The sequence below is a fragment of the Alternaria triticimaculans genome (genome assembly GCF_023758025.1).
Source record: "Alternaria triticimaculans strain BMP 0046 chromosome Unknown scaffold_13, whole genome shotgun sequence".
NCBI lineage: Eukaryota > Fungi > Ascomycota > Dothideomycetes > Pleosporales > Pleosporaceae > Alternaria > Alternaria triticimaculans.
The window spans coordinates 702,782-714,771 of NW_026055970.1; the positions used below are offsets into that span (position 1 = coordinate 702,782).

Consider the following 11,990-nt stretch of genomic DNA (forward strand, 5'->3'; position numbering starts at 1 on the left):
AATGACCATGCTAGGGAGTTGATCGGTATGAACACACGTATTCGCACAATAAGCTTACAAAAGCCGCACCCAACCAGTCTCATTCCCCCTCCCACCAAGTCTCAAACATGCCCCCAGTGCCTCCCAAATCCAACACCTCGCCACGTCCTCCTCCCCCACCTCCCTTCTCAACCAGAGTCCACAAATCAAACGGCACCAACTCATCCTCACTATCCACCATATCCTCATCCTCCTCATCCTCATCCCCGCCACTAACACCCACATACGCCGTAACCCCCCTACAACTAGCCACACACTCATCCATCAGATTCCAATCTCCATCCGGAACCGCGAGTTCCAACTGCGGGTCGCCGAGCCCCTCGTAGCGCATAATCGGCGGCGCGCCGTTGGATAACGTGTATGTAGTTTCGCGGCCCGTGAAGCGCGAAGTGTACGTGTGGGGCTCGCCGCGCTTGGAAGGCAGGACGACGGTGTGTGCTTCGTATTCTGCGAGGGCGGCGTTGTATTGGGGCGGAGTGAGCTTTTGTTTGGCGTAGAAGGAATTGGCGAGGAGGCGGGAGCGCGCGGTGTGGCCTTCGATGAGGGCGATGGCGGGGTGGGGGATGTAGCGTGTTGTGCTTCTCTCTTGTCCTCCTTCTGCGTCTCCATCTCCGTTTCCAGGTTCTTGTGAAGTTGGAGTCGAAGCAGCAGCAGACCACGGCGCCGCAACACCCATTCCTCCCTCCCCCAAAAACTGATTCCAGGGCTTCACACCACTAGCCCAAGGACCCGTGTCGTATTCACCTACCGGACACATAGCCTCACCTCTCGGATCATAGATAACCTGGTCCCACGAATCCGCCTCTGTTCTCCGACCCCAAATCGTGACTTCGAACAAAGTGATGGTGTCGCGGACTGCTTTCTCAAAGTCTCGGGCGCGCGCCACGCCGATGAGTGCAGCGCTGTGTTCGATGGTCTCATCAAGCACGGTTTCGTAGGGAAGGATATGCGCAGTTTCTTGCCAGATATCCAGCAGGTAGAACCAGATTGATTGCATGAGGGGCGTGTCGATGGGGTGGAAGTCGGCGAAATAGTCGAGGAGCGTGGCGGCGCATGTCCAGTACTTTGCGGTGAAGGCGGACTCGCAAGGGTCGCAGGGCCAGAGGTACTGGGGGCGGTGCGGGCATGGTGGGTAGGTGAGAAGGGATTTGATGCGCCTGTAGGCGATGGAGAAGTCGATGTCGTTGCGGCCGAATGTGTAGCGTGTGGCTATTGCGGGTGTTGTGGAGTGGTCTGTCACTAGGATGATGGGTGGCGGCGGCATTGCGACGGGCTTTAACGAGCGAGAAGCCATCGCGTCGGCAACTAGACCTATGTGAGCTGACCTTAGTTAGTAGTAAGTGTGTTGTTTCTAGAGGGCAAGTAGCAATCGAAGTTGATAGAGTAGTGCCAAGACTTGCCGCCTTGCACAATAGAATTAAGATGAGCGGCTCACAATAAGAGCTGTAATAGAAGTGAAAGAGATCCATCGCGTCCGAAGAACCGTACCAAATCGCTCCCGTCACGCCTACCACTTCGACATGCGACTAAGCGTACTCATCCTCCCATGCTGCATGTTGCTCAAGAGCGCTTCTTCCAGCGCTGACTGACTGATACCTGCATCTGTCCGATGTGAGTATATCAATCTAAGGGTGGATAATCCCAGGACTCACCATCAATGTCGCTGAAGCTGCTGCCCATACTCGGCGTGCCTTCACTACCTTCCTTTCTGGATCGCAGTCCTCCGCGTCGTGGACTACCGAGTCGGCCTAGCGCGGCGCGGTGATCCGAGGCAGGGCTCATAGGGCTCTTTGCGGCCGAAGGAGGTCCGCCAGAGCTAGTCATTGACGACGCGGTCTCAGTGGTCGCGATCGATTGTACATCCATAGACGTTTGTCTGACAGGCGGAGCATTCCTTGCGCGGGCAGGTTGCAGAACCTTTTGCTCCTTGCTGCTACTAGCTCGGAAGCGTGAGTCTTGCGCGTACTTGCTATTGCTTGGTCTGGTCTTGACTGAAGTTGCAAAAGGTAGACTTGTCTCGTGTGAGCCTGAATCGTCAATCTCTTGCGTTCCGTCTCCTTCCTCAAACGTCGAAAGCTCTCGCGGTTTCTTCTGCTGGAAACGCGGCGGGCGCTTGAAGAGTTGGCTTCGATGAGCTGGATGGTCAGTATCTGATAGCGATGATGAGCTCGAGGACGACGAATCGGGAATGTCTGGAGACGCTGCTTCGTGATTTCGATAACTGGGTGGTGAGATTGGTGCATTTGCCCGGTCTTCAGACCTTCTACTTGTCAAGTTAGGTCGCTGAGTGGAGCGTGTAGACAATGTTCGAGCTGGTGCTTGAGTGAGTGCTCGGGATTGAGTGATAGTGGTGGTAGACGGTGTCCTCGAGAGCGAAGGTGCTAAGATATGTGAGAAAACATGTCTACTGCGGCATCTGAAATGCTTGTCGAATAACTTACCGGGTATCACTACCTCTGCGCCACGCAGACTCGGACTGTCCTTTGAGCGTCCTGCTAACGCGGATGTAGTCCTCCCAGCTACGTTTTGTCAGCAACATCAAATGGTGTTGATGTTTTACATACCTCCAGATCCGGCACTTCCACCCCTTCGCATCGCAACGCCACCCACAGCAGTAAGCGTACTACCACCAGTTGGCGAAGATGACGGGGCAGCATTCGAGATGCTGACTTTCTTCATTTGGTTACGAACATGATCTAGGTGTCGCTCATATAGCCATGCGGCCTGTTGAAGAAGAAAGGTTGGTGGGACTTGAAACTTGTCCGCTCTGTCACATGGTCAGTAAGACTGATGCATTGCGTAGCGTGGATGTACATACAACTCAACCCCTACAATACATTAGCATTTCTTTGAGATAATTTTCGAACTGAGTTCTGGATACTTACAGTTCAAGTCGCTAGTCTTGGAAGACTTGGAAATAACCTTCCATAGTTGACGGTCTCTCTCAGCATCCCATTGTGCCTGTGTCGCGGTCAGATGAGCCCCGGAGACGCGGACAGATGCCACTTTACCTGCGGAGGATCTTCAAACTCACCCCGGATGAACGGGAGACGTATCAGAGCTGTGAACTGAACTGACGACATTAGAGATGATCTGGTTTAGCTGCAAGGACGTAGAGTGATGAAGGGGTGGTTGGGTGAGGTGTGATGCGGCTAGGCGATCAAATGAAGTAAGGCGTGAATCGATCTACGCCCGGGCTTGTGACCGATTAGGCCGGAGCAGCAATCAGGTAACAATGGAAGTAGACGACTGTTCCAAACGAACTTGAATTCGTTTACATGCGTTTCCGATGATCACGGCGCAGTTACAGTACTAATCCTGGTTAACTAAGCCTCGTGTACTAAGGCAACCATCGCAGCCTGGATCAAGCACCGCCACACCTTCCTCGAGAAAGCCACAGCGGCCCCGCTGAAGCACAAAATACTCGACGCGGGATCGTGCATAAATCCCCACCAAACACAGTCACTCCCCGAACTCAACACCAAGAAATCAACTCACGGGAAAAAATGTCGGCTCAAGCGGTCACCACCATCGACATCCAAGGCAAACTGCCCAAGATTGCCTCTGGAAAAGTGCGCGATCTCTACGCCATTGACGATGACACACTACTATTCGTTGCGAGCGACCGTATATCAGCGTATGACGTGATTATGGAGAATGTAAGTTCAACTCTACCAAACTTCAATGACACTTGAAATGGAACCAAGAGCCTCAGACTAACAAACCCCCAGGGCATCCCCGGAAAAGGCGCCCTCCTAACCGCCATGTCAATATACTGGTTCAACTACCTACCCACCAAAGTCCCCGGCCTAAAAACCCATTTCCTCTCTTCAGATCTCCCACCCGCTATCCAGGACCAAATCTCACTCAAGGACCGCAGCATGCAAGTCCGTCGTCTGCGCATCCTCCCCATCGAGTCCATAGTCCGCGGCTACATCACCGGATCAGGATGGTCCGAATACACCAAATCGGGCACCGTCAACGGCATCAAACTCCCCACCGGACTCGTCGAAGGCCAGAAGCTACCGGAACCACTCTGGACACCGAGCACCAAGGCGGAAGTAGGCGGCAAGGACGAGAACATCAGCCCTGAGAAAGCGCGAGACATGATTGGTGATGCGAAGATTGCGCAGCGTGTTGAGGAACTTTCACTTGCTATCTACAGCGCTGCTGCAGACCGCGCAGAGGAGGTTGGTATTGTTCTCGCGGACACGAAGTTTGAGTTTGGCGTTGATGAGATGGGCGAGGTGGTGCTTGTTGATGAAGTGTTGACGCCGGACAGCTCGCGCTTCTGGCCCAAGGAGTCGTGGGAGAAGAACCTGGGCAAGGCGCAGCCGAGTTATGACAAGCAGTTTTTGAGGGATTGGCTGACGGGTGAGGGGTTGAAGGGCAAGGAGGGTGTTGAGGTGCCGCAGGATATCGTTGAGAAGACGGCAGCGAAGTATAGGGAGGCATGTGAGAAGCTTACGGGGAAGAGTGCGTGAGAGGTGGTTGTAGTTGCAGTCAAAGTCGCATTGAGGCGGTCGAGATGTGAAAAATTGGCGCGTTGATGTCACTTCTGACACTCATGCGTATATAATAGCAGCAATGGAAGGCATTGAAGACAGAACACTTGACATGTAGTGGTATGTATATCGAAAAAAAAAAAGCCCTATATATACATCTACTAGTCTCTCCGACCCTGTACAAGCCCTTCCCGCTCTTCTTCATCCTCATCGTCGATATGCTTCCCCGGATGCCGATACAGCACATAATGCTGCAGCATGAAGATAATATCAAACACAATAGTGATGTTGCCCAGTCCAAACTTGACTGGATTACCAGTAACACCACTCCAATCATTCTCCAGCGCAGAATCAATGCACAATTGTGCGAGCGAAAGCCAGCCACCCGCAAAGTCCAAGAGCATAGGGTATATACTCCACCCTAGTGTCGACTTGCGCTTGTAATTGACCCAGGCCTGGGGTATATACTTGAGGAAGACGGTGAGGAGTTTGACGTATCCGAGCGTGTAGATCTGTTTCGCATTAGTACCATCCAGGACGTTTGAAAGTCGTAAAGCAGGAACTCACAACATCGATCCACGCCCACCCTTCAGCATCATATCCCCGCCCAGCCTCATTCATCTTAACCAACACCACCACAACCCCAATAGCAAGCACACACCCCCACCAAACCCCCAGTATAACCCGACTAACCTTCTGCCTCTTACCAATCTCAAAGCCCCAAATCCTCTCGAAAAACTGACTATATATAATCACGCACATGACCGCGCCATGTGCCGCGAACAAGAAATCGTTGAACCGCACCGTCGTCTCCGGCGCGTCAGGATGACGTGCCGCATATTGCGCTTTTATCGTCGGCGAGTAGAGGAAGCAGGCCGTGGAGATGGTGTAGCAGGTGAAGCCTAGGACGTTGAGGGTGGGGAAGTCGATGGCGAGGCCGAGCGTGGATTTGCGCAGGTAGTTCGATATGGGTTGGGGGTAGAAGGATAGGGACCTGTTGTGGGGTTGGTTAGCTGGGGCTGACAGGAGGAGGGATGGTAGGTGGGTGGATGGTAGGTGGGTGGTACTGACCACGACAGGAAGTAGGCCCAGCCCAGAACGCGCGATATGGCTCGCGCAAAGGCTTCGAGCTCGGGGGTCATCGTCATGGTGCTGGAAGGCGAGGGCTGCACATGTGCGATAAGTACTGTCTGGCTTGCGCGCTCACTGTGGAACGATGGACGAAGCGTAGCTGGAGCAAGTGGAAGACAAAAGAACGTGAGCTATCATAGACAGCCAGAAAGCAGAGACATGTTGCTGAGACAAGTACTCATGGTGAGCGCCTGATGCTGCGGCGTGTACTGTACATGTGCGATTGCGACAGTGGAGATGCGCGCATGCCCGCGGGATGACAGGGATGTCGGAATGCCTGCTTGCAACGCCGAAGTGCTCATTCGCCGCCGGGTTCATCTCAACCATGCCGACTGTGCATCGTGCCGGCTCTCAATTCAGCCGTATCATCAGAATTGCATACATGCTGTATTACAAAGAGTTCGGCATTGTTAGAGACGAGGTGATGTAGTTTCCTACTTTACAGCCTTAGCAACCCTCAAGGTATAACTTCAGTCCCTCTGCCTGTGCCTCAAAAGATTCCTGCAGACTCTCTCCAAGCGTATCCTTCAAGACTTCAGCAAACAACCCATTAAACACTTCTATCGACTCATACAACACTGTGCCATTACCTATGTCGCTGAGCGCCTGCCAGCGCGTCGAGGCAACAGCGAGTTCCCCCAAGTAATCCCATGCCAATCTTCCCAACTCCGGCTGCACATGAGTTATGCGCTCAGCGGACAACTGCGTGTTCAGGAGATTGTCGGGCGTGTCCTTGTTCACCGGCAGCGGAAGCGGAGGAATCTGCACTCGGAAGAAGAGGAAGTTGCCCTCGACCGGTCGCTGATCAGGCAGGGTGATGTTGCCCTTGGCTGAAGTAGTGAGGGCATAACGCACAAACGGGTTCCAGGCTGCGTAGTTGGGGAAGTCGGTGAGTACGTCCCAGGCGGCGAAGACGGTGGATTTGATTTCTATGCGTGCGGTCGCATTGAAGACGCCGGGTGCTACGGCTGGAAGATTTGTGTATTCGGACTGGGCAAGAGCCGCAGGGAGGAGCGTCAAGGAGACGAGGCTGAGGAACTTGGACGTGAACATGATGGATGGATGGATGGGATGGACTGGGTTCCAGCCTGGGAAATGCATACTTTTGTACCGGAGCCTACCCGAGGTTTATTGCTGCATTAGCCACATCGCTTAGGAGACGATGCGAGTGTCTCCTGGGATAAATGTCGCCGGCTCCAAAAATGGTAATCTTCATAAGCGTCGGGTCAAATCTCCCCTGGGCGGATTACTGGGCATGGAAACCAATAAGTTTAATGCCTGTCATTGTGGATGGGACAGAATCCGACGGAGTCCAACGGACGCTGCCTATGTACTGGAGGCCCGGGCCTTGTACATCGCGGAGACTAAGCTCACCGCTGGATACTGGCTATCATTGCAGCAGCAATGAGGTTGGAGATGTAACCTTGGAAGCACGTGCAAGGCGCGGGACGTGTCGCGGCATGTGGGCCATGATATGCATGCGGAGGACGTCACTCCAGTCTCTCGGAATGCATCGCGGAACGCCGCATGTGGCTGCCCAACAACCTGCTCAGGCATCTACCGTGCTCGCTGCAGTCACTTGACATCACTAGCAGCGCGCAATCTGCGAATGACTAGAGTCGGCCAAAGAGGGGCTAGATAGCAGCGCAAAGGGCGGTGCCGGCGGCCGTGATGTGGTGGGCGAATGGAAGGCTGAGGGCGCGACATGCACCTGCATAAGCTATGAGCTGCCCCTCAGCACCGCGACCTGGCCAGCGACACAACTAACTGCACTTACGACGCCCTGCATACATATCTCAACACTTGGGAGCTTAGATAGAGCTCCAACTTGACTCACCTCTGCGCGCCCATCCAGACTTCTCTGCATAACGCGCTGAGGGGCCCCATATCTAGCGTGCCGCGTGAAGCTCCAGCCCCGCGGCTCAAACAACAGCCACAACGACCCTCCCGACGATACCGAGTGACAAGCAGAGATAGGCCCCGATAACGCGCCGAGTCAGGAACAAGGCACCAGTGTTGTTGTGTATAAGTGTCTTGCTGTGCAAGCACGCGCCCGCCACCTCCACGAGTCCTGGTCACGGAGGCGCATGACGCAACGCCCGTTTAGCATTCATCCCAAGTCACCCGCCGCCGTCCTCATCCGTCGCTACCCCCACAACCTCTCTCGCGCCCACGACACCTACCACTTCCTCACGACTGAGCTAGCGCTCCAACAGACCCTTCCACACGCTCCTCCGCAGGTTATATGAGCTCATCGCCCGACAACGCCGCCGAGCATACGACGCCCGTCTCCAACCTCACCTACTTGCACAAGCAGCAGCGCAAGGGCACCAAGGTACAGGACACACCACAAGCACGCGGCCGCAACACGTCGAGAAATGAGTTGGGAAGAAGAAATAAAGCGGCCGGCAAGGTTACGCGCATATACCCGAGAGAGATGTACGTGAAGCAGCACCACCCTTCCCTACATGGAAGGGGCGATGGTGACTCTTGTTCGTATTCAAACGCGACTGACTGTCACAGAACCAAGTCACCTTCGTCAGCCAAACGTCTGTCATCCACGTCTCCACCCACAAACTACCATGCCACTACGTCTCCATTACTATCGGCGATCGGTGCCACTCGAAACACGGCCGCACAATACACCAACGAGTGGGCCAAGTCAGTTCCCTTCTTTCCAAACTCCGGCTCCCCGGGTAATGGGGGCATCGCTATAGCCAGCTCTCCGCCTACCTTTCATAACTCGCCTGGTGCACGAGACGGGCTGTACGCACCACAGGCCATGTCAAACTCACCTCCAGGTGCACGACCCCTGAGCCACCCCAACCAATACACCAACTTTGGTGGACGCGTACAGAACTCGCCTGGAAGAGACCGTAGAGCATCTGTGTACTCTCAACAAGGCGTTCGCCCGCCCTCACAGCAGTTCATGCCGAACCCGCCTCTGCCGCATCAACCTCAAGCACACTACTATGGCTTGCCAAACATCGACTTCGGCCTCAACAACGGCCAGTCCGATGGCATCCAGCCAGGGGAAGGAGGCTACTTCTGTGGCTTCGATACTCTGTCCATGGCAGGAGACGAGGCAGCTCGAACTACAGAGAACGTGCTGCTTGTTGGGTCGCAAGGTGGGCTCGATGTCTTCCGGGTTGAAAAGAGCAAGATGGACATTGTAGGTCGACTAGAAGGACTTCGGGGCGCTGTAATAGGCGCCAAGATCTTGCCTTGGATCTCGCGGCACGATCCCTTAGCTGCTTCCCGTCCACTGATCGCGCTTATCCTCCACGGTCCGGTCGTGAAAGACAGCAGAAGCTCTAGTGGAAGCGGTGCATCCTCTGTGGCTGACGATTCGGCGTCTGAGTCACCTAGTAGGCCGTCCTCACGACATGGAAATCAAGAGGGGCAAATCAGTGGTTACCAAACTACGGTCGAAGTTTACTCACTGAAGGAGAGGCGGAGAATGGCTGTCCTGTATCGCACTCCCCTGATACCTCTCACGAGCCCAATCGATAGCCCCATGTTTCAGCCTCCACCTCCAGCAGGCGACTTCGTCATTGATGCGAGGGGGAAGTTTGTTGTTGTGGCGTCTGGTGCAAGTGGAGAAGTCTTCGTATTCGCGCCTTACCACGAAGGTCACTCTGAGTATGCAGAGCGATTCCGCTGCATCGGTAAACTGTGGACATCCGTTCAGAATCGGGAACGGGCCATACATTCAGGCGGTTCCAGTGCCGTTGACGGCAGCCATGACGAGATTCCTCCTGAGAAGTATGGCTTGCCTGTGTTTTCGCTCTCCGATCGTTGGCTCGCCGTCACCCCACCAGCGTCAAGCGCGCTCTACCCTGTCAACGGTATAGCCCTGACTTCACCTTACTACGAGCGCGCTCCGGGCCTTGGGCACCACAGCGTACCGCCTCAGCCGTCTCCCAACTGCGCTGTCGATGTGCCCAACGAATCAGGCTTGATCGATAGACTTACCAGGGAGGGAACACAAGTTGCAATCAAGGGTGCACGTTGGGCCACTGAGAAGGGAATGCAGGCTTTCAAGAGCTACATGAACAAGGGCCAGCAAGGAGCTAACGTGCCATATGGTCAAGATCCCATGCAGCATTACTTTCCACCGACCCATGGCCACAACCAGACTCAGCCAAGACAAGAGGCATCTGTGATCTCCGTCTATGATCTGCAGAGACTGGCAGACGCAGAGGAAACGAGGAATAAGAACGCACTTCATCCGGTCGCCACTATACCCGCGGCTCTCGGTTGCAGCTTCATGTCATTCGCCCCCAGCGGTCTTATGCTCATGACTGTGAGCAAGAAGGGCGACTATCAAGATGTTTGGGACCTGAAGCGCATGAACTTCCGAAGAGCACGTAAGACGTTAAGGGAACAGCCAACAGGACCTTACGTACGACAAGTCGCTCGCTTCACCAGAATGACTGTTGCGAACGTCATCGATGTTGTTTGGTCTGCCCCTCGAGTCGACAAACTGGCTGTCATCACGGACAAGGGAACAGTGCACATGTTCCCGATGCCTGCGTCGGCCTTCCAATGGCCACCAGCTCGGCGCATTCGTCCAGCTGCACCAGCCCCACCAAAGGATGTCGCGTCCCCCACAGGTCCCGCTGGTGTGATGAACTCAGCAATGCAAGCTGTCAATAGCGCTAGGCCTTGGTTTGATGCTGTTCGCGCTAAGAACAGCGTCGGCGGAACTCGATTCAGTCTCAGTGGCTTGGGTGTAACCCCTGCCGCTGGCGCAAAATCTGGCAAAGCCGTCGCTGCCAATGTGGGCAAGTCAATCAACAACATCCGGCATGCTGGCGACAACAAGATGACACTTCCGTCATCGCCTAGCGGTATCAAGCCTTATAGCGTACGTTGGCTTTCCGGTAGAGGCCGTGGCTCCATCGCATTAGCATCCGGCGGAGTACTTCAGATCTGGAGGGTGCAGATGAGAGCTGCGACAGGCAAGGGGAAATCATCGCATACTGCATCCATAACCAAGAAGAAGACAGTGGAGTTCGGACTTGCTCCCATCTCGGATACCGCACTACCACCCTCCGTCACGGAGCAACTGTTCCCGCAACCTGGTGATCCTGAGCCAACACTTGACTGCTACGGTGACTGGCTTCCTCGCGCTTTGCCTTCTCGCAAGCCTACCGTGCCATCTCTCGCACCACTCAGCTTCTCCGAGATTGAGACGAACCCTCCTTACCAGCCCTTCTACACCGACAAACGTGTCACGCGTTTTGTCTACTCCAGACAAGCACCCGAGGTTCAAGAGAGTAGCAGCGAATACCAGCCCTCGTTACCGGCACTTATCTCCGATCTCCATCACGAAGATAGCTCGCCATGGCTCTTTGGTGAGACCGTAGAGGGAACACGTATCTCCACGCCAATCACTCAGGCGTATGACTCTGGAGAGGATGACATCACGGGCGTTGCCGCCAGGATCGAGAACAAGCTTGTTCTTCGAGACGGCGAAGAGGAGGTAGAGCAGGTTGTCGTCACCACACGACGTCGGCGCGTGAAGAAGGAGGGTATCGACGGCGACGAGGAGGGTTTCTTCGAGGACGATTGCGAGGTGTTGGATTTCGCAGAGGATAGGGTGTGAGCGTGTGCATTCGCTCTACCTCTCTTCCATTCAACATGTCCTTCCACACACCACCCCTACATTCGCTACAACATTTGCATCAGATCGGGCGTTGTCATCTTGGGTAAGGCGCAGCAATAGGCGCCGGCGTTTCTTCTTTTTGGGTCAGGAGGAATTCGCATCATTAGGATACCACGCAGCCGACAGCGGCCCTCGGCTTGCAACATCAATACACAACTTAGATAGCCAATAGATGGATTAGGATTAGCAACTACGCTCTATTTTACGCAACGGATATGAAGTGATGTGCTTGCAGTCTAACCTTGGGTCGTATATGGCCGTTGTTACTCCATGATCGTGTCTTTAACTCCGTTATCCCCGTCCGCCGACTAACTCCATCGTGCTGGATGGTCGGCAGCGGATGGTCGGGGAAAATATCAAGCTTTCGTTAGAGCATCAGAGGTGCTCATTGGATGCATGCGGGTTTGATTTGCGTGGCTTTTGCACTACGTAGACGTGTTGTTACTGTCCCGTCAAGGGGAATGCATGCTTACGGTACTCCAGCCGCGCACTACAGCAGAATGTGCAAGTGATTTATTGCACTTTCGGTTGTTTAGCTGTAGGTAGCGTGTGGCGGTGGAGCTGGATCATGAGCCCATGAAAGAAGCTATCCGTAGTCGTAGAGTTTAGGGTTGGGTGTGGAGATAGAAGGCGGAGGCAGAGGA

At 54.5% G+C, this 11,990-nt stretch overlaps 5 protein-coding genes across 5 annotated transcripts; 2 read left to right on the top strand and 3 right to left on the bottom strand.

The window, feature by feature from the left end:
- Positions 1–79: 79 nt before the first annotated feature.
- Positions 80–3,122, bottom strand: J4E78_008117 (uncharacterized protein; the record flags this gene model as incomplete). Its single annotated transcript, XM_049368719.1, has 9 exons — positions 80–1,359; positions 1,475–1,482; positions 1,551–1,641; positions 1,692–2,420; positions 2,481–2,558; positions 2,604–2,806; positions 2,858–2,867; positions 2,925–3,000; positions 3,051–3,122. 9 exons carry the CDS (start codon positions 3,120–3,122, stop codon positions 80–82), a joined length of 2,547 nt encoding a protein of 848 aa, XP_049219684.1.
- A 423-nt stretch (positions 3,123–3,545) lies between these two features.
- J4E78_008118 (uncharacterized protein) lies at positions 3,546–4,523 on the top strand (the record flags this gene model as incomplete). Its single annotated transcript, XM_049368720.1, has 2 exons — positions 3,546–3,698; positions 3,771–4,523. 2 exons carry the CDS (start codon positions 3,546–3,548, stop codon positions 4,521–4,523), a joined length of 906 nt encoding a protein of 301 aa, XP_049219685.1.
- Positions 4,524–4,705: 182 nt separating this feature from the next.
- J4E78_008119 (uncharacterized protein) lies at positions 4,706–5,692 on the bottom strand (the record flags this gene model as incomplete). The annotated part of the gene is made up of 3 exons (XM_049368721.1): positions 4,706–5,056; positions 5,112–5,538; positions 5,616–5,692. The coding sequence occupies 3 exons, from the start codon at positions 5,690–5,692 to the stop codon at positions 4,706–4,708; spliced, it is 855 nt and encodes a 284-aa protein (XP_049219686.1).
- Positions 5,693–6,122: 430 nt separating this feature from the next.
- Positions 6,123–6,728, bottom strand: J4E78_008120 (uncharacterized protein; the record flags this gene model as incomplete). Its single annotated transcript, XM_049368722.1, has 1 exon — positions 6,123–6,728. The coding sequence occupies one exon, from the start codon at positions 6,726–6,728 to the stop codon at positions 6,123–6,125; it is 606 nt and encodes a 201-aa protein (XP_049219687.1).
- Positions 6,729–7,920: 1,192 nt separating this feature from the next.
- J4E78_008121 (uncharacterized protein) lies at positions 7,921–11,286 on the top strand (the record flags this gene model as incomplete). Its single annotated transcript, XM_049368723.1, has 2 exons — positions 7,921–8,114; positions 8,199–11,286. The coding sequence occupies 2 exons, from the start codon at positions 7,921–7,923 to the stop codon at positions 11,284–11,286; spliced, it is 3,282 nt and encodes a 1,093-aa protein (XP_049219688.1).
- Positions 11,287–11,990: the final 704 nt, after the last annotated feature.